The sequence below is a fragment of the Rhinatrema bivittatum genome, chromosome 6, assembly GCF_901001135.1.
Source record: "Rhinatrema bivittatum chromosome 6, aRhiBiv1.1, whole genome shotgun sequence".
Classification (NCBI taxonomy): Eukaryota; Metazoa; Chordata; class Amphibia; order Gymnophiona; family Rhinatrematidae; genus Rhinatrema; species Rhinatrema bivittatum.
In genome coordinates this window covers 106932052-106954304 of record NC_042620.1, presented here as the reverse complement: position 1 = coordinate 106954304, position 22253 = coordinate 106932052, and the positions used below count along the sequence as shown (strand labels likewise).

The following is a 22253-nucleotide window of genomic DNA, read 5'->3' as shown; positions in this document are numbered from 1 at the left end:
CGCAGCTACTGTGCAATGACTCTGAAGCTATTAGTAATAGCTATAAATGATATCATATACAGGGACTCCAACTGTTCCCTAGTTATGACATCACAAACTATATCATGTTAACCAATAGTGCAGTCTATAATTGATGCACCAAATAGAACCAACAAAATATTATCAAGGAACAAGTCTTTTTTGTTATTGACGTTTCTTGTTTAGAAATGCCAATATTGTATTTTCATTAACAGGAGCTTCATATTACCCTGCAGCAACTCAAATGCTTTGAGATATTTTCTTTGCTGCTATTTGGGGTCATATATTGGTCCCAAAGTGAATTCTGTTCTTTGAAAATTTTTCATGTTAATAAAATCAAATTTCTCACTCATATCACTAAAAAGAGTATAGTTTCCCTTAAAAGTAATCACTGCAGTATCCTTCAGCCCAACGTGATATCAAATTTCATCTACCACTACTTCAGGGGCATTTAATTGACCACCACCGGCATTTTATTCTAGAGAAACATAAAAAAGATGGTCACAAAAATATTACAATGGGGGGAGTCACGTGATAGCAGCCTAGAGGAAGGAAGCACATTTGAAGAGCTCTCTGTGTCCGGCTCCAATAATCCGTTATCATCCTGGTTCTGCACCCGAAAATAGTCTGTGCTAAATTAAAGATGTCCATAAAGTCTCTCCGGATATTTGGGCCTCAAAAAAGGCAAAAATACAAAATCCAAAGAGTTAGGCAGAGGAGCGAAGTGACACAGGAGGAAAACTCGGCCCTCACATGAGGAATGGCCGGTGCTTTCAGATGCCACGAAATCACTACAAGCAATGTTTGAGAAATTCTCGGACAAATAACAGCAAGAATATACTCTAAGTTGGGAGTAGTGGTGGAAAAAGTGACACAATTAATCTCCTCCATACAAGAAAATATGGCTCAGCTGGAGGAGACATCAGGAAGGCTGGAGAAGTTCTAACTCCCTGATGAGTGTGTGCTCTAAAATAGATATGCTAAAGAGGAAACTTACTGCTGCAATGGAGAAATTAGATGACTGGGGAAGAAGAAAACTGGAGAACTGGGGAAGAAGAAAAAATATTTGGATAGTCGGGCTTCCAGAGTAGGCAGAGGGTAAGATCCTGTTGGGTTCCTTGCAAAATAGCTGCCTGAGGTTCTAGGCCTACAAACTAAGCATGGCCTTATTAAAATTGAGAAAGTGCATAGAGCACTGGCGCCTCCTCCATTAGATTGAGCCCGGCCTTGAGCGATCATTATTAAATTTCATAATTATTATGATAAAGCTCTGATTTTGGAGCAAACGAGACTTCAAAAGGACATCATTTTTAGAAACCAGAAAATGTTTTTCTTTCCTGATTATTCTCAACTGGTGCAGAAGAGCAGCATTCACGGAAGTCAAAAAGATTCTCCGTGATAAAGGCTCTTATGTATCTGGCTTGCATGGTGAATGTCCGTGCTCACTTTTTTGAGATTGAGGCAGAGGCTCAGAAGTTCCTTGACTCCGTTGGAAGATGGGATGACTGAAGGAAACTGACTGAAACTTGCAGTGTGTGTTGAGTGCATAGAGCAGGATGTTGATATAGCTAGAGCGGGAAGTGCATTGAAAAGGTGGAATTGTGACTTGGGCAAAAACAGGGATGGGTTTCTTTTGGGGAAGTTTTTTTATTTTTTGGTTTATGAGTATAAAGATGTGGAAGAAGCGGGAGACTTTTTTCTATTGCGAAATCTGCTATTAGTGGAAAGGTGTAGAGAAGTGACCACGTGGCATAAAGACTGCGCAGTGCAGAAAGATCAGGTCACCGTTAGCAGCATCAGGGCTTGTGGTGAAAATGGAGATTATTCAGATAATGGTAAAGAGACTAATCCTGACTCACAAACTGAGAAAGAAATAAAAGAAAATCAAGATCCCACACAAATACTATATGGTTGTGATTATAGTATTGAAATACAGGGGATATGGGCCAAGCGGCTACGATTCAGAAAGATTCAAAGTGCTTATTTCGGTAGAAACAGATTGATCTGGAGGTGGACAGTCACATGTGCTATTCCTCTAGTGGTGACTGTTTTTCTTTTTTATTATTAGTGGGGGGCAGGCAATTAAGTTTTTGAATTGGTATATTCTGGCTGGTGGCGGGGATCTCTGGACACCATCAGGGTCTCTGGAGACTATTGATGCTCATGGTTTCGGTTGGACATGATCTTGCGACCCCTCAATGCAAGGTTTTCGTATGGGAGAGCAGCATGGTGGATAATAAGGCATACAACCAGAACAAAGGTAGGTGTTTGAGAGTGGGGGGAGGGGATGCTGTATGGTATGTTGAGAGAGGTTTTTGGTATTAACACAAAAAGGTAGAATGGAGGGTGCTTTAGGAGGTGAAGGGGATAAACAGGGAATGCAATGGAAATTGTAGGGCTGTTGTGGGCATGAGGGGCTTCTGAGGACATGTTACTGTTGTTCTGAGGGGTGGGAAAGAAAGGGATTTTTAAAAAAATGCACACGTTTGCAATGTTGGATCTATGTAAAAGGTTCATACAACTGGAAGTACCAGTGGCGGTTGCTTAGTCAGTTCAATAAATACGTGATATGAGTCTTTTTCCTATAAAACCAGATGCATAATAATTTGAAAATTATCTCTTTAAATGTTAGAGGTATCTCTTCTCCAGTAAAAAGAACCAAAATTTTGCAATTTCTTAAAAAACAAGGGGCTTCTGTTGCATTTTTACAAGACACACATCTGCGGGTTAAGGAGCAAGAAAAATTTAAAAGATCTTGGGTAGGTCAGGTTTATACAGCCTCTTATTCCTCAAATAGCAGAGGTGTGTGAATTCTGATCCACAGAGATTGCCCACTTCAGATACATCGCTCTCGCTGTGACCCTGAGGGACACTATGTTATTATGGAGAGCAGTCTCTTTGGTCAAGCTATGACGCTTATAGCAGTATATGGCCCTAATAGTGAGTAATCTGACTTTTACAACCAATTGTGTAATATACTGCTAGAGTTTGACACAACTAGATTATGTGTTGGGGGGAGACTGTAATATGCGTTTAAATCCGAAACGAGACAGATCTCAGGCTCATGCAACTAGCTGCGGTCTAAGAGGAGGTCTCTTCAATTTTACACAAATGCTTAATTTGGTGGATGCCTGGACAGAATGGAAACCAGCAGTCAGAATTATACCTTCTTTTCCCCTAGACACCATACCTATAGCTGAATAGATTATTTTTTATGTAATGGATCCTTAGCAGCAACAGTTGTGGATGCAGATATTCTCACATGCATTATATCAGATCATGATGCCGTCTCCATTAATATTGGGTGTCAGCAAGATTGGAGATCCTTCAAGCCATGGAGGTTGAATTCATCTCTGCTGGGGGGAGGTTTTTAAAGATAAAATGAAGAAATCTATACAAGAGTTCCAGGTGCATAATCCCTCTGGAGAGTTTGACCCTACTTTGAGATGGGAAGCCCTGAAGGCAATAGTTAAGAATATTTATTTATTTATTTATTGGTTTTTATATACCGCCGCTCATCAGAGATATCACGTCGGTGTACATAGAACAAAATCCGCAATTGCGTTTTACATAAAACAGTAAGAAAACAACTGAGAAACAACTTTACATTATAAATACAATACAATCTCTTATACAAAAGTCATGTTAACCGTCAAAGGCAGAAAGAGCAAATGATTTTAGAAACCCTGATTAAAACATTGGAAAGAGAATATAAACTGAAAGGTTCCAAGAAAATACCTAGGCAATTGATTTTGATTAGGGATAAATTAAAACTGTTGCATGTCACTAAAATAGAGAGAACGATGCGATTTTCCAGACAAAAGTATTATGAACATGGGGGCAAAGCAGGCTCTTTATCGGCAAAATTGATGAAGACATGACTGGATAATACAAATATTTATGGTATTGGTGATAGGCAAGGTAATGTTAAATATCTTCCCGAGGATATAAATAAGGTTCGCTGAACATTTTGTGAATTTACACCGTGCCCCATTGAGACTGGGGAAGTCTGTCATGGAGGACTTTATGCAGTCCTTGGGTTTGCCTCACTTAGCTCAGGAAGATACGGATGTATTAACTGCTCCTATTGGGGAAGAGGAGATTCTACAGGCAATGAAAACATTGGCAGGGGGTAAAAGCCTGGGACCTGATGGGTTTTCTATAAAGTTCTATAAAGCATTTGCAGACCTACTTGCCCCTCAGCTGAGTGAGTTATTTAATTATTTTCAATTCCCGGGGCACAGTTGGGTTGTCTGACAGAGGCCCTCATAATACTGATATATAAAAAACCCAAAGATCCTTTGTAATGTGCATCATATAGACTTATTAATTAATGCAGATGTGAAAATTTTAGCAGAAATTCTCCAGCTTTGGAGAGAAGATCAAATGCCTGAAATTATTCACACTGAGCAAACTGGATTTATAAAGGGTCATAAGTCAACTAATAATACAAGATGATTATTTAATATTCTGCATGTGGCATCACAAAAGAAATTGCAAGGGGCAATATTGTCAGTGGATGCAGATAAAAGCATTTGATAGAGTTGCATGGCCTTTTATGTTCATTGTGATGAAGTGTTTTGGGTTTCCTGACGCTTTTGTAGATTGGATTCGTGATTGTATACCAGTCCACAGGCAAGGGGAATAACGTCAGGGATCTATTAGCAGAGAGAGGGATGAGGCTAGGATGTCCCATGTCTCCACTATTTTTCTCCCTTGTAATACAGCCACTGGCTCAAACGGTGCGGAGAACGGTACAAATTCAAGGGTTCACCATGGGTAGTATAAATCAAAAATATCCTTGCTCGCCAATGATATATTTTTTTATTTAACAAAAGTTAGTAGCTCAGCGACTGCATTAAGAAATTTATTAGATCTTTATGAATCTCTGCCCAGATATACCATAAATTTCACATAATTTCAGAATTAGTTTGTGGGAGAGGGGGGGTAAAGGGGGTAGAGATAGTTCATAAAACACAAAACAGGTTTAAATATTTGGGCCTCTGGATTCCAAGAAACTTTAATAAAGTATATAAAGATTATTATATTCCATTGTTTGTGAAAATTAAAAAAGATTTTGAGAGTTGGATTCATCTCCCTATCTCACTGATAGGTAGAGTTAATGTGATAAAAATGACAATATTACCATGCAAAATGTATCTGTTTAAGCATTTGCCCTGCGATATTCTGGTGAGTATGTTTAGACAACTAAGGAGTGAAGTTACTAGCTTTATATAGCAGGGAAGACCAGCTAGGCTAAAATATGAAGTAATGGTAAAGCATAGGGATGCGGAAGGGTTAGAATTTAAGTGGTATTACTGGGCATGCCGGTTAGTATGTCTGCACATCTGGACCCTTCCCAGTTTAGCATCTTTATTATATATGATATTCTCTTCTCCTATTAAAGGTAATATTGAGACCATTTGATCATTGCGCATACTTTAAGGATATGGAGTACAGTTCAGCGTTCTATGGCTGTCACAGAGGGAACCAGATCTTACATGACTTCATTACTAAGCAACCCACAGGTATCACAATGTATGTTCTCAACAGATATGGAACACTGGGCAAAAGCCAGATTAAGATACTTTGGTCAACTTGTGGAAGACGATCAATTAAAGACATTCATAGAGTTGATGGGAGACTTTGATATCCTCCTTCCATTACATATTTATACCTACAATTGTGTAGAGATCTCATATGTTCAGTATCATTCAATTCGATTTTGGAAGAGTGTGTGGGAGTAGAGGGGGCATTATGTTAGAAAACAAGGGCCCAGCATCTGATTTCGGTACTATATATTTCAATTAGAACTAAATTGGGTGGTTCGGAGACTTACTCTGGCCTGATGCAACAATGGGATGCAGATTTAAATGAAGTTTGGGATAGTAAGAATTGGAAGTCAATTTGGAAACAATCTTGAAGAATAACAATTTGTTATAAAGGGTAAGAGCTGCTTTATAAATGTATCACACTATTGGTTTTTTTTTTTTTTTTTATAAATTTAGTGAGTGTGGGAAGGAGTGTTGGAGGAGGTGTGGACAGGAGGGAATGTACTTACATATGTGGTGTGGGTGTCAGAAGGTTCAGGCTCTCTGGGCAGAAGTTACAGATTGCAGATGGCTCAGATGTGGAAGAGAGTTCCTTTGTTTCACTGTTGGAGAACCAAAGTTACAGAGATTGCTTGGATGGAAAAGCTTACATTCCAGTTACGATAAAATGGACATTTATGAAAGACAGATGGCCTTTATTGAGCGTGGAGAGGGCTTGAAGCGCTCTCGAGTAAAGAAAGGTCGGAGTACAAAGTATGTAGGGGTCAAATATATTTCGCACTATCAATATGATTTGGGGTACTGGTACTAACCGGGAAGTATGTACAAGAAGTGAAATTATAATGTATGATGAATATATTTATGTGTGGTTTAAAATAAAAAGTTAAAAAAAAATATTGCAATTGGGACAAATGTCTAAGAACATGTTTGTAAAGCACCACATAAAAATTCACAATCGCTCCTTTAATTAAAAAACTTGGCTTACTTGCAAAGAATTCCCTTTCTCTTGTCATTTTTAATGATTGGTTATTTGAATGTTAACAGTCACTGAAAGCTATCACATGCAACTGATTTAAATTAATATTTTGGGATTGATCATTCTGATAATACCATGGATGTGGTTCCATTTTGTATCACATTTGCATTTGGTTACTGTCACAGTGAGTACTTAAATCAGTTGCATGTGACAGCTTTCAATGACAGTTAAGATTCAAAATGGCCGATCACTGAAAACGCTGAGAGAAAAGAAATTCTTTGCAAGTCAGTCAGTTTTTTAATTTAAGGAGTGATTGTGAATTTTTATGTGGTGCTTCACAAACATGTTCTTCAATATTGTCCCCACTGCAATATTTTTGTGACCATCTTTTTATGTTTCTCTAGAATAAAATGCTGGCATTGTTCAATGAAATGCCTCTGAAGCAGAGGTAGATGAAATGTGATATCACATCGGGCTGAAGGATACTGCAAGGACTACTTTTAAGGGAAGCTATACCCCATTTTTTTGATATATGAAATGAGAAATTTCATTTTATTAGCAAGAAAAATTTTAAAAAAAAACCCCAAAACAAAAAACCCCCCCACAATCCACCTTTATACCAATGATTATATATGACACCAAATAACGGCAAAGAAAAAAGTTCGCAAAGCATTTGAGTTGCCAAGGGATGGTATGAAGGTCCTGTTGATGAAAATATATATTTCTAAACAAGAAACTTTTAACAAAAACGATTTATGTTCCTTGATGTTATTTTGTTGATCACAAACTACACAACATACACACATGCTCTACATTAACCAATCTGCTGCAAATACATATGATATAATTTCTGACTTTACACAGCCATGACCACTAAAAGGGGTGCAAAAGAACTATAGGCCAGCAGCTGAAGGAATTTTTTTTTTTTAAATGCCAACACAAGATTGCTGACTAGAGACAATATATTTATTATGCCAACAAATGTTCCAAAACACACATTTTTGGCTCAAAGTATTCACCTTAAGTAAGCCTAAAAGAGGAAAATTAGTTTCTTACCTGATAATTTTCGTTCCTGTAGTACCACGGATCACTACAGACTCCTGGGTTTTGCCCCCCTTCCAGCAGATGGAGACAGAGCAGTTCTCAAAATAAACTCTGCCTATAAATAGGCTGGTGCCACCTACAGTCCGGCAGTATTACTCAATGTCAAAGCAGAATGGAACTATCAAAACCATCATAACTATATATAATAACAGAAACAAACTGGTCCACTGAACCCTCCTGGGACCTGAACCTTGAAAAAAACCCAAAAAAACACTTGAGGACAAAACATTGAAAATCTTTGTCAATCTGAAATAATGAAATAGATAAGAACCGAGCAGACTCTCTCTTTCTTCCATGCCTCTGACGGGCGGAACTCTGGTCTGATCCATAGTACTACAGGAACGAAAATTATCAGGTAAGAAACTAATTTTCCTTTCCCTGTATGTACTCGGATCAGTCCAGACTCCTGGGATGGATCCAGAGCTTTCTTACCTGGGATGGGATCCGGAGAGACCCGCTCGAAGCACTCCCTCTCCAAATTTTCCTGAAACTGGAGCCTGGACATCCAATCTGTAATGTCTCGCAAAAGTATGCACAGATTTCCAAGTATCCGCCCTGCAAATTTCTTGTGGTGATACCATCTGACACTCTGCCCAAGACGCCGCTTGTGAACGAGTAGAGTGGGCACGCAGATCCATAGGAAGTGATTTACCATGAAGGAGATAGGCCGAACTAATTGCCTCTTTTAGCCAACGAGTTATAGCAGCTTTGGACGCCTGCTGACCTTGTTTTGGACCGCTCCACAGCACAAAAAGATGGTCAGTCACATGAAACTCATTAGAAACCTTAAGGTAACGCAGCAAAGCTCTGTGAACATCAAGCTTCCGCAAGTCACTAGCCAAAGGAGCCGAACGGTTTAAGTCTGTGAAGGTCGGTAGCTCCAACGATTGGTAGACATGAAAAAAGAAAACCACTTTCAGCAAGAAAGACGGAACCGTCCTTAAAGAAATGCCCGAGTCCAAAATCCACAAAAAGGGTTCTCTACAGGAAAATGCCTGAAGTTCCGACACCCTATGAGCCGATGTAATGGCCACCAGAAAAATCACCTTTAAGGTAAGATCTTTTAGAGTCGATCTCTTCAAAGGCTCAAAAGGCGCCGAGCAAATTGCAGTGAGGACTAAATTCAAACTCCAGGATGGATAAGGACGCCGAAGCGGAGGTCGCAAGTGTTTTGCTCCCTTAAGAAATCGAACCACATCCGGATGTGCCACTAACGCTACACCCCGGATGGAACCACGCAAACAACCAAGTGCCGCAACCTGAACTCTGAGGGAACTACATGACAACCCTTTAGAAAGACTGGATTGTAAAAAACAGAGACTATCTGACACCGAAGCCCAGGTAGGCGCAACCTCACGGTCCAAACACTAAGACTCAAAAACTTTCCATACTCTAGCATATGTGAGATTGGTAGAAGTCTTATGCTATCGAAGAAGCATAGCTATCATGGCCGGAGAATAGCCTTTGCGAGTTAACCTCTGCTTTTCAAAAAACATGCTGCTAGACAGAAGCGATCGATGTCCTCCAAACAAACAGGCCCTTGATGCAGCAAGTCTGGGAGAACCGGAAAATGCAGAGGACCGTCCACCGCAAGATTGAGAAGGTCCGCAAACCAGGGACGTCGCGGCCATTCTGGAGCTATCAGAATGACCTCTGTTGGATGGATCTCTACCCACCGGAGCACTTTGCCGATCAATGGCCAAGGTGGGAAGACATACAGCAGAACCTCGGTGAGCCAAGGCAACACTAGGGCACCTACCGTCTCTCTGCGATGAGTGTAGAACCTTGGCGCTTTGGCATTCCGAAAAGTTGCCATCAGGTCCATGCTGTGTGTGCCCCATGCATCACATATGAGTTGAAAGGCGATCTCTGCCAGCTCCCATTCTCCGAGATCCAGACAGTGACAACTGAGAAAGTCTGCCTGCACATTGTCCACGCCGGCGATATGAGATACTGCTATGCTTACCAAGTTTAGCTCTGCCCAGCGGATCAATTGGCGAGCTTCTATTGCACTGGTTGACTTCTGGTTCCTCCTTGGCGATTGATGTATGCCACCGTGGTTGCATTTGTCTGAGAGAATTCTGACCGACTTGCCCTGGAGGAGAGGATGGAACACTTGCAATGCTAACCATACCGCCCTGGTTTCCAGTCGATTGATTGACCAGAGCGATTCGATGGGGGACCAAAGTCCCTGCACTGATTTTCCATGGCATACCGCACCCCAACCTGAGAGACTGGAGTCTGTGGTGACCACTGTCTAGTGGGGCACCTCCAGGGGAACTCATTGGGTTAAATTGTCCGTCACTAACCACCAACTGAGACTGGCTTGCACTGTCTCTGTAAATGGTAAAGGTAGATGAAAAAGCTCTGAGACTGGGTTCCATCGGGAAAGTAATTCGGACTGTAAAGGCCTCATATGAGCAAAGGCCCAGTTCTAATGTGGAAGTCATCGACCCGAGAACCTGCAAATAATCTCTGACTCTGGGTGGGTGCTTCAGCATTAAACCTCGAACTTGGACTTGCAGCTTGGAGATTCTTTCCATGGTAAGAAAAACTCTGCCTTGCTGAGTGTTGAGAAGAGTACCCAAATATTCCGACTGAGTGGGTTTCAGTTGGCTTTTGGCAAGATTGACCATCCAGTCTAGAGATTGCAGGAGCTGAAGTACTTTCTGAATTGCCTCCTGGGCAAGCGCTTTTGGTTTCGCACAGATAAGCCAATCGTCCAAGTAAGGATGCACCAGTAACCCCTCTCTGCGGAGATGAGCTACCACCACCACCATCATCACCTTGGTGAATGTCCTGGGTGCTGTAGCCAGACCGAAGGGTAGAGCCCGAAACTGAAAATGCTGATGCAGAACTGAAAATCGAAGAAACCTCTGGTGGTCTGACTGAATGCCTATGTGAAGATATGCTTCCGTGAGGTCTAAGGATGCTAGAAACTCTCCCTTGCGGACCGAGGCAATGACTGACCGAAGCGTCTCCATGCGAAAGCGGGGAACCCAGAGACATCTGTTTACACTCTTCAGATCCAGAATGGGCCGAAAAGATCCCTCTTTTTTTGGCAGTATGAAGTAAATGGAGTAACGGCCCTTCCTTCTTGCCCCTGGAGGCACTGAGACGATGGCGCCTAGTTGCAGAAGTCATTGTAAAGTGTCCTGCATCGCTCTTCTTTTGGTTTCGTAACCGCAGGGAGAAATTAGAAATCGGTCCCGAGGACGCCATGCAAAATCTAAAGCGTAGCCGTTTCTTATCACGGTAAGGACCCACTGGTCCATTGTTACTTTGGTCCATTCCTCGAAAAACAGGGACAGTCTGCCCCCTATCTCCGGCACCGAGGAATGGACCTGCGCCCCTTCATTGTGATGCTTTTGCACTGAAAGCAGACTGGGAGTTACCAGGTCTGCCGAATCGATGGCCCTGAAAGTCTGTTGCCTGTTGGGAGTTTGCCGAAAAGGAGCCGCGGGCGGTCTAGATGGGCGAAATCTTAGATTCCCTCTGAATCTGGCCCGAGAGGCAAAGGAACCTCTGGATTTTGGTCTATCTTCTGGTAACCGATGAATCTTATTCTCACCCAGAGATTGGATCATATCTTCTAGGTGCTTACCAAAAAGTAGTTTGCCTTTGAAGGGCAAGGACCCAAACTGTGACTTAGAGGAGACATCCACTGACCAGCTTCTCAACCACAGGAGCCTACGAGCCCAGACAGCTGAAACCATGGATCTGGCCGATGTGAGCAAAAGATCATGCAGTACATCCACGCTGTATGCCACCGATGCTTCCAGACGACCTGCCTCTTCATCCGATAAGTCAGCATTTGCTTGCAATTGCTGAACCCAACGGAGACCCGCTCGTAAGGCAAAATTGCTGCAAATAGCCGCACGCACTCCCAGTGCAGAAACCTCAAAAATCCTTTTAAGTTGCACTTCCAATTTTCTGTCTTGCAGGTCCTTGAGTGCTGTAGCTCCAGTGACCGGAATTGTGGTCTTCTTGGTAACAGCGGACACTGCCGCATTTACCATGGGTACTCAAAGCAGCTCTAAAGCATCCCCTGGCAGAGGATATAGCTTGTCCATGGCTTTACTCACTTTCAAACCAAGATCCGGGGGATCTGGGGTGTCCCATTCTCGGAAAAGCAAATCTGTAGCCGAGAAATGAAAAGGAAAAGAAGCAGGGCCTCTCAGACCCAGCAACACAGGATCCATAGCACTCAATTTAGATTCCTCTGGGGGACATTCAATGCCCAGTTCAGCTAAAATAGCAGGAATAAGGGGACCCAACTCCTCCTTTCTAAAAAGGTGCACCACTTTTGGGTCATCCCCCTTTGGTTAGAGAACAATGCACAAATTTCATCTTTGAGTGAGTTTCCTCACTCCGAGGGTCATCAAACCTTCACAAGAGAGCACTGTTCTGGTCGTACGTCTCATTTTGAATGTCAAAGTGGCCCCTAACCCCTACACTAATACCTAAACCTCACCTCGAGTTACTAGGTGGGCCTCCCATAGAGATATAAATACCTATCTAGGGTGAGGGCATTATGGCTGGTCTCCCTCTCTCTTGGATGGGATAGCCTGGCTGGTGCTCTGAGAGCCTCAAAAGTACTAAAACAGGCATTGGAGAACACATCGCAAAATGCGATCAAGCCTTAACGCAAGATATCGCACAGCTTAATGCTACTGAAAAAGGTGTAGCTAAAATCAGCGTTAAAGCCGTGCAATAGGGCTTCGCAAAATAGTAAACTCAGCCCACTCCCGCCCCAACTCCTCCTCTTTTTCAGATTTGCATCGCACCATACAATATGGTGCTATCGCATGCGTTAAAGGTGTTTTCACATGCGTTAAGGGTGCTTTTTGCATGCGATAAGCCCTTAACGCATGCGAAAACGCCTTAGCACATTTTGATAAATGACCCTATCTGTAAGCTTTATGGAGCAACAACACAAATTGTGAGGAAAAAGAGGAGGAGAAGGAGTCTGAATCAGAGGCCCCCTCGGGGCTATCCTCCATGGCAAGGGAAATAGATTGTGAAAGTTCCCTGTCCGTTGGAACACCTTGCTGGGGAGAAAGAGAAGGAGGTAAAATCCCTTCCCCCAGCACTGTACTAGTCACAACCCTGAAAGATTGAAAAAGAGCCCCTGTTCCTGCACTAAAAGGGAACTGATCAGCTTTAGAGTGAATTGCAGCAGAGGTCCCCACAGGGACTCGGGCAGACTTTGCTTTTGCTAGTTTTGCAGATTTAACATTTTTTCCGGCTCCCGATGACCCCCCCCCCAACCCCGGGATACAATCAGAGCAAAGATCCTCCCTAGAGAGTGGCATGCAGGCTGACCCGCAGGCGTGGCAAACCGACGAACGCGGCATTGAGTTATGACAGAAAAATTAAACAAAATACAACAAATTTTGACAAAAATCGTGAATAGCCAAAAACAAAAAGCAAACGCCGCGCTGAGATAGAGAGAGAGAGAGAGAGTCAATGCAGGAGAAAACGAAAGTAAAACTTTTTTTTTTTCTAATTATAAAACTTGCCCGGCAGTGGTCCAATGTGCTGATCCTTTTGGGTGGAGTGAGCCAGGCTCCCCAGTATTGCACCCAAGCTGCAAGTAGGGCCCTCGACCCTGGGAAGCAGCTGCCTCAGACCAGTGGGGGATGGTTCTCTCAGAACCTAACGACCACCTGGGAGGCTAACGACCAACCACTGTGCTGCTAACAAGCTGCTTTCTTAATCTTTCTTTTTTTTTTTTTTTAAAATAAAGCTTAAACAAGCCAGAAAACAAAAGCCACCCCCCCCCCTAAACTAAATAAACACAAGAATAATCAAGTAAGCACACAGCCTAGACTGTAGGTTTGGCACCTCTACCATCTGCTGGAGACAGAAGAATACTGCTGGACTGTAGGTGGCACCAGCCTATTTATAGGCGGAGTTTGTTTTGAGAACTGCTCTTTCTCCATCTGCTAGAGTGGGGGCAAAACCCAGGAGTCTGGACTGATCCGGGTACATACAGGGAACTTGTATTTATTAACTTAATAAAGATATCTTTCCTCAACATGAATTTAGGCCAAGGAAAGCCTTGCCTCACAAATCTGCTACATTTTTTTAAGGTGTAAACAAACATGTGGATAAAGCTGAGCCAGTTGATATAGTAAATTTGGATTTCCATAAAGCATTTGACAAAGTCCCTTATGAGAGACTTCTGAGGAAATTAAAAAGTCATGGGATGGAAGGCAATGTCATATTATGGATTGGGAACTGGTTAAGAGATAGAAAACAGAGTATAGCTAAATGGTCAAGTTTCTCAATTGAGAACAGTGAATAGTGGAATACCCCAGGGATCTATTCTGGGATCACTGCTTTTTAACATATTTATAAATGACCTGGTGATCAAATTTGTAAATAACAAAATTGTTTAAATCACAAGAGGATTGTGCAAAATTGCAAGAGGCCCTTGCAAAACTGGGAGATTGGGCTTGCAAATGGCAAATTACATTTAATGTGGACAAGTGCAAAGTGATGTACTTAGGTAAGAGCAATCTAAATTACAGCTACACAATGCAAGGTTCCACATTAAGGAGTCACCTTTCAGGAAAAGGAATCAGGTATCACAATTGATAATATATATTGAATTAGGTATCACAATTAGGTATCACAATTGATAATATATTGAAATCCTCTGCTCAGTGTGCAGCAAAATCAGCCATGAAAGCAAATAGGATGCTAGGAATTATTAGGAAAGGAATGGAAAAGAAAACAGAGAAAATCATAATGCCTCAATATCGCTCCATGGTACAATCACATCTTCAGTATTGTGTACAATTCTGGTTACTGTATCTCAAAAAAAAAAGATAAAGCAGAATTAGAAAAGGTACAGAAAAGGGCAACAAAACGTTAAAAGGGATAGAATAACTCCCCTATGAGAAAAGGCTAAAGAGGTTAGGGTTCTTCAGCTAAGGGGAAATATGATTGAGGTTTATAAAATAATGAGTTATGTTCTTGAGTAAACATATCAGTTGATTACTCTTTCAAAAAGTGCAAAGTCTAGGGGACATGCAATGTAGTTACTAAATAGTACATTTAAAACACTTAGGGGGGAGGAGTCAAGATGGCGTCGTGAGAGGCTGCACGCTCCCCAGCGTTTTCTTACTCAAAAAATTTCCTAAATTTTTAAAATGCCTCCAAAGAGAACGGGGAGACCTCGGAACTACCCCTCAGCAGCTGCGGTCACCTCCGGACAGCGAACGATCGAACCAGCCCTAAGACCAGTGAATACGGTGCTAAGAAGTCCGGCTGTCTTGTCACAGGAAGGAGACTGTGACCCGACCTTGGAAGAAGTTTCGCTTAGCCCTTTGGACGAACGTCTCCCACCGGCTGTGAGAGGGACCTCAACGCCACGGTTAGAAGCGACGACCGAAGTGGTTGATTCTCTTCAATCAGAGGGGACGGCAGAGAGGGGAACCCTCCCACCAAATACCCTAAACGGAGAGTCTGGCGACGGAGAGTTGGATCAAGATAGAGGAGGTGATCAATGGAGTGGAAGTGAGAGAACTGTGCAATGCCCTCTTTCTTTACCCGACGCCATTCTTAATATATCTAAGCCGGAGGTTGTAACGCTAGACTCGCTCTGGCAATTAACATCAGCCTTAGCTAAGGCTTTGGTGGACTGTTCAGGTAAAATAACGACAATGTCACAACAAGTGGATAAATTGAGCAGTTGTTTTTTAGAACAAAAACAAGAAACTTCGGCGATAGTACAAAATTTGGACACAGAAATTAAACAAGTAAAGCAGGTACAAGCAACATTAATCCAAGATTGTGGCAATATTAATAGAAGACTTGAGAATGTCGAGAACAACATGAGACATTTAAACTTGCGGGTATTAAATTTTCCCAGGGTGATGGGAGAATTACCAAGAATGACTGTTAAACGCTACTTTTTAGAAGCATTAGAAATTTCCCCTGACCAGACTCCACCCCTGGATAAAGTGTATTTTCTTCCTGTTCGTTCTACCCAGCAAGTGCAAGTGGCCTCTAACGTTCTAGAGAACCTAACAACATTCTTGGAAACCTCTACATATGAGATAGTAGAAAGAATAACTTTATTGATATCTTTTTTCAACGAGGTGGATTTGGGAAAGATTATGCGTGCCTACTTTAAAAAAATTCAAGCCATGTTTATGGGAGGAAATGTAAGGATTTATCCCGATTTAACTAAAGTGACTCAGATCAAGAGGAAGAATTTTCTGGCATTGAAAACTGAAGCACTAGCAGTGGGAGCATCATTTTTCTTGAGATTCCCCTGCAAGTGTGTAATCAAGCATGGAGGGAATAACTACATCTTCTACCAACCTGAACAGCTTAAGAACTTCATAGAGGCAAAAAAAATATCGTTGCAAATAGGCAACGTATAGTCCGTAAAATGGAAATCTGGTTTTGCATGAAGCCTTTTCTATATTGGAATTTTATTTTGCCTTTTGTCTCCTTTAATTTGCAGATACTCCTCCCCCCAGAGGTTATTGGGGTCTAATGGGTTTTGTAACAATTGATAGTATTTGCCTGAAATTTTGAAAATATTTTTTTTCCTCAATTGTTAAAACCATATTACTTTGTCAAAGTGGATGCTTTGTAAGAATGTTAAAACTTAATAAAGAAAGAATTAAAAAAAAAACCCAAAACCCACATAGGAGAAAATATATATTTTTTTACTCATTGCATAATTAAGCCCTGGAATTTGTTGCCACAGAATGTGGTGAAAGCTGTTAGTATAGCTGCAGTTAAAGGTTTGGACAAGTTCCTGGAAGAAAAGTCCATAAGCCATTATTAAGGTGGACTTGGGGAACACCACTGCTTATCTCTGGGTTAAGTAGCATGGGCTCTATTTATCTTTTGGGATCCTGTCAGGTACTTGTGACTTGGATTGGTCATTTTTGGAAAGAGTATGCTGGGTCTGATGGACCTTTGTCTACCCAGTATGGCAAATGTTATTTTATTTCTTTTCTAAACTAACACTTCCAAAAATGACACCTTAAACTAGTTAAGTGTTATAGGCTTAAGTGCTTCCTAAGCATATACTTGAAAACCTGAACTGTATGCAAAAAGCATAATTTTCATTAAGCTTTTCCTCCTTGCACTGTCTTGTGCTTGCAACGGGTAAAAAGAGAAATTTTAATCTAGTAAAGAAAGTATCTTTACTTTTCTGGAGATGGGTGGAATTTTCTCCTCATTTCTAGAAATGATCTTACTGTGATCCGATATACTGCACTTGCAGAAAAACACTGAAGCATGAGGCAAGACAATCATAGATCATACATACTCAGCACAACCCTAGTGAAAATACAACTACCACAACTTAACAAAATGCAATAAGATTGAACTAGGGTTTTGATGCGAGTTTCAGTGCTGATCAGTACTATAAGTCACCATGGACAGCTCCCCTTCAGCACACTCACAGATGCCCAAATCAAGAGTAATAGCCTTTCAAATTTATGTAATTCAGTAAAACATACATTTATTAGCTTCAATAAAACAGCAATCAAATGACATTTTAATCTAGATCCTGCATTTCAGGGTAAAAAGCACCTGCGGCCTGTGTTGCCTCTTTCAGAATCAGTGATTTCTCACCCTGTCAGTTTTATTAAGTGATAAGTTCTCTGTCTGTCATTCAAATATCTTATTGTTTGACAGCTATAAACATCAGCTTTCCAGAGACAAATTACTTGCCTGCCTGACAAACTGTACCTGAGATTCTGTGACTCAGACAACTTGGTGCAGGGTGAACAGCCTAAAACTAGAGGAGAACCAGAGGCCCCTAAGCTCCAAGCTTTTTTCTCTCACACTGCTGGCTTGCCAAGATCTGAAGTTCTATGCAGCAACTTGAGTCATTTTGCCTGGTAACCGCTTTGTCTAACCCAGGTTCTTCAATCTTGGATGTCTGCAGGATGTCAGGATAATGAGGAGTAAACACCAGGCTTTAACTCAAAAATCACAATTTCATAAACAAAGACTAAGTGTTCTCAAACAGAAAGCTTCCTCACTACAACAAACTTATGTTGCTCTACGTTTAATTAAAAAAAAAAAAAAAGTCTTTTTGCCATATTTCTAACAAATATATTCTGCCACTGTCTCTAAACAAGGCAGTATATATAGCAAGTTTGTTTACCATAAACTGTGTTTTCCATAGATAGCAGATGAATTAGCCATTACATGTGGATAATGACATCCAGCAGCATCAAATGGACTTGTCTCTCCAAGCTGTGGAGCTTTGAGCTCGACTGAACATGTGCAGGAATTACTGTACAGGTGCTGCCTTGTGAGCCTCCTCAGTCAGTAACAGAACTGAATCTAGCTATGCAGTTGACTTTTCAGGGAGGTAGGTGGGTATTCCATGGCTAATTAATCTTGCTATCTACAGAAAACACCATTTTTTTCCATTGATAAGCAGGCTGAATTAGCCATTACATGTGGGGAATCCCAAGTTAAGGGTTGTAGTGGAGTGATTACTTTGTAAGCACTCTGGACTCCACTGTGGACTACAGTGAGAACAGATTTTGCAAATCTGCTGTCAGCCCTTAAGATGCTATCCAGACAGTAATGAGATATAAATATGTGGACTGAAGACCATGTTGCGGCTCTGCAAATATCGATGGGCACTTCTCGAATATGAGCAACAGAAGGAGCCATAGCTCGTATCTGGTAAGCCTTGACCAAGTTTGTCATTTGCAGTTCTGCCATGTTATATCAGTGATGAATGCAGTCAGCTAACTAATTGGATACGGTTTGTTTGGAGACTGCTACCTTGAAGTGGTTAGTGTCATACAAGATGAAGTACTGGTTGGTTTGACGACGAGACTGATTAAGTACATCTTTTATAATTTGCCATGGTCTGTTTGCAATTCAGAATGTGGAGGGCTTTCTCTCCTCATGTGCATGGGACCTTGGGAAGAAGGTAGGTGGTATGATAGACTAATTGATACGGAAAGCAGAGCATAATTTTGGTAGAAACTTTGGATGGGTCAAAAATTCTGTGATAGAACTGCAGAAATGGAAGGTAGTGGCTGAGAGCCTGGATTTCGCTAACTCTTCTCGCTGAGTGACTGCAACAAGGAAAAACACTTTCCAAGTCACAAACTACAAAGAAGTGAATTCCAATGGTTCAAAGGGAGACTTCATCAGTTGGGAGAGAACCATATTAAGATCCCATGGAACAGGAGGCTTCTGTATCCAGGGTCTGATGAATCAGAGACCTTTCATAAAACAAGACATGAGTGGGTGAATGGTGATCAGTTTGTCATCCAACAAGGTGTGGTACACTGTGAGGGTGCTCAGATGTACTCTCTCACTGAAGCAGTTGTGAGGCCTGAATTAAAGAGGTGAAGTAAGTACTATAAGAGTTGTGGAGGCCTGCATGAAAAAGGGGTCAGAATCATGTTTTTGGCACCAGATGAAGAATCTTTTCTATTTGAAGGCATAGTTTTTTCTGGTTGAAGGCTTTCTAGACAAAACCAATATGTACATGGAAACTTTCAAACATTGAGCACTCAACATCCATGCTGAGGTTGAGGACTGAAGATTGCAATGAAAGTGCCCTGTCATCTTTAGTTAGAAGACCAGAATCTGATGCCACAGGTATGAGAGGACTGCTGGAAAGTTTGACAAGATATGCATATGCAAATCTGTCTAGGCCACACTGGTGCTATGAGGATTAGGCAGGATCGGCCCAGAAGAACTTTCTACACTCTTTTGTCAATGAGGGGTATAGGCAGAAAAGCAAAAATAAGGCTTTGGCCGCAATCAAGTAGGAAAGCATCCTGTGCTAGTCTGTGATTGCCTGGTAGAATTGATTTAGTTTTGTGTTCTGGTGTGATACAAACAGGTCCACTGACAGAAGACACCCTGGAGTCAAACAGTTTGTTTGATACTAATTGCTGCAGAGACCATTTGTGAGGATAAAATATCTGCTGAGACGATCTGCTCAAATGTTGGAAACATCTGGTAGGTAAGTAGCCTGAAGGGTCACTTGTCCGTGTTCCACCCAATTCCAGATTTTCAGCACTTCCCAACAGAGAAGCAAAGATCCTGTTCCTTCTGACTTGTTGACATAGAACCCGGCAACCTGATTGTCTGTTTGAATTAGGTTGCTTTTCCCTCCAAGATGATGTGTGAACATGGTGAGAGCATGCCATATCACTTTTAACTCTAAGAGGTTGATATGAAAGAGGGACTCCCAAGGAGAACAAACTCCCTGGATGCGAAAGGAACCTACATGGGCTCCCCAGCCTCTGGTGGAAGCATCTGTTGTGAGGACAAGTTGATGGGGAGGCAGGCAAAGTGGGGCATCATCTTGGAGCAAGTGGGGACACAACAACCACTGTAACTCCCTTCCCATCAGTGGTGTGACCTGCACTACTGAAGAGGGGGGGGGCCTGAGTGAGCTAATCCCATCGAGATCAGACCCCACTGGAGATCACAGATGTGAAAACGGGTTAATGGAATTATATGGATGGCTGCCACCGTATGACCCATTACAAGGAGCTTCCTGGCTATGGCCCTCGGAAGAAACAACTTTGTTTGGATGAGTAAGGTCATGGTAGATAGCCGTTCGTTGTGAAAGAATACTTTTTGTAACAATGAGTCTATGCATGCTCCTATGAACTGGAAGCACTGGGTGGGCTCTAGGTTTGATTTCTCAAAACTGATGAGAAAACCTAAGCTCTGTAGAAGACAAATTGTCACATCAGGGAGCAGAGAAATGCCTCTTGAAACAGTGTTGTGATCAGTCATCGATGTATGGGAAGATTTGTATTCCCTGGCGATGTAGGTGTGCTGCTACTACTACAAGGCATTTTGTGAAGACTCTGGGAGTGGAAGAGAGGCTGAACAGAAGGACTTTGTACTGGTAAAGGACAAATCCACTTCAAAGCACACAAAAAAAAAAAGACAATGGGAAGGATGAATTGGAATGTGCATATAGGCATCCTTGAGATCTAGAACACATAGCCATTTGTCCTGTTGAATGAATGGGAGAATTGTGCCAAGGCAGTTCATTTTGAACTTCTCCCAGTGGGTATGTTTGTTGAAATGCTTTAAATCCAAGATTGGTCATAATCCCCCAACCTTTTGGGGATGAGGAAGTATCTGGAGTAAAAATGCTGCACCTGCTGTGATGCAGGGATTACCTCCACTTCCTGTTTGAGAAGCGATTGCACTTCCAGATGGATCTGTGGTATATGAAGCGTATCTAAATGGAGAGGCAAATAGCATGGAAGGGATGAGTGCCAAGTAAAATACAATCAATACTCATACTGCATAATTTTGAGGACCTAGGAGTTCTTGGGTATTTGGCAGCACTTCTCCAGAAAATGTCTGAGTGATTGGAAATAATAAGATCCCAGATATGGAAAGCAGGAAATATTTTAATTCTTGAAATTTTAATTAGTGTATTATTTGATGCCTGCTGTTGTGAAATATTTTATTGGTGTTTTGGGAAATGTTATGTTTTTATGAGTTTGTAATTATTGAATGTTCTATTCATCAGCTGTTTTGAAAAATATATTTTTTATAGTATTTTTTTCTATTATGAATATGATTGATGTTTTATATTTCTTGATTTTGTTGTCTGTTTTATGGAATGGTAATTTTGCACAGCATACAGCATCTGGCTTGTTGCAATTTCAGTTCAGTTTTTGTATGAACATTTCTATTTCTATTTTATGGTTTCTTTATTCTGTATTTGTCTCCAACAGTTAACTGACATTTATTTATTTGTACATATTTATATTCCGCTTATAGTTAGAACGTGCTAAGCAGATAATTGTTTTATTCTGAATGATATTTTCAACACACAAAACAAAGTAACAAGTCACAATATAAATAAATCAAAACCATTAAAATAGAATAAAATACTATAAAAATATAGCAACAAACATCTGCCATTTATAAAACAGATATGTCAAGGACTGTGGTGTCAAGAACTGAAGAAGGCTGTTTGAAAGAGTAAACCCTTCAGGTTCTTTTGGAAAAAAGGGTAGTCATCTATGATTCGAATTGAGTCTAGAAGACCAATCGAAAGTATTTGCCTTTTCTCAAATAAGTTATATTTTGTTCAATCTATGAGGTGTTAAATATCATCTGAATAAGATCTTGTATCCACACATGAAGGGTATCCTGGATACCTGGTCTGGTGTCAAATTCTTGCTTATTAATAAACTCTTGAACCAGCTGCCAAGTCAGAAGGCGTGCACCCACTGCCAGTTACTGACTCAAAGACCCCATTTTGTTTCGTATCATGTTGCTGAAAGAAGCAAGCACAGATATGCACAAACATGGACACAGAAAGGCAGATAACACCCATACCCGGACAAAGACAGGCACAGAGAGGCAGGCACATACCCCAGATAGAAACCCATAACCAGACATAGACATCCAACACCCAAGGAACACAGAAACCCAACACCCAGACACAGATTCACTACAGACAGACAACAGAAACTCAAACACCCAGAGAGATGCACAATACCCAGACAGAAACCCAACACTCAAGATAGACATCACACTCAGAGAGAGGCATAGATACGCAGGCAGACAGCCCATAACACACAGTGAAAAAGAACAACGCA

The 22253-nt window shown here is 41.4% G+C and overlaps 1 protein-coding gene across 8 annotated transcripts in view; it reads right to left on the bottom strand.

Annotated features, from left to right (window-relative positions):
* The window catches only part of PPIG (peptidylprolyl isomerase G), a 204239-nt gene that overhangs the window by 61288 nt on the left and 120698 nt on the right, over positions 1-22253 (bottom strand). For 7 of the 8 annotated variants that reach the window (XM_029605696.1, XM_029605695.1, XM_029605694.1 and 4 more), the window contains one exon: positions 6080-6172. The exons of the other annotated variant lie outside the window; for it this stretch is intronic. In XM_029605696.1, coding sequence (XP_029461556.1) covers positions 6080-6172 — 93 coding nt within the window. The remainder of the gene's footprint in view (positions 1-6079; positions 6173-22253) is intronic. 8 annotated transcript variants of the gene reach the window in all.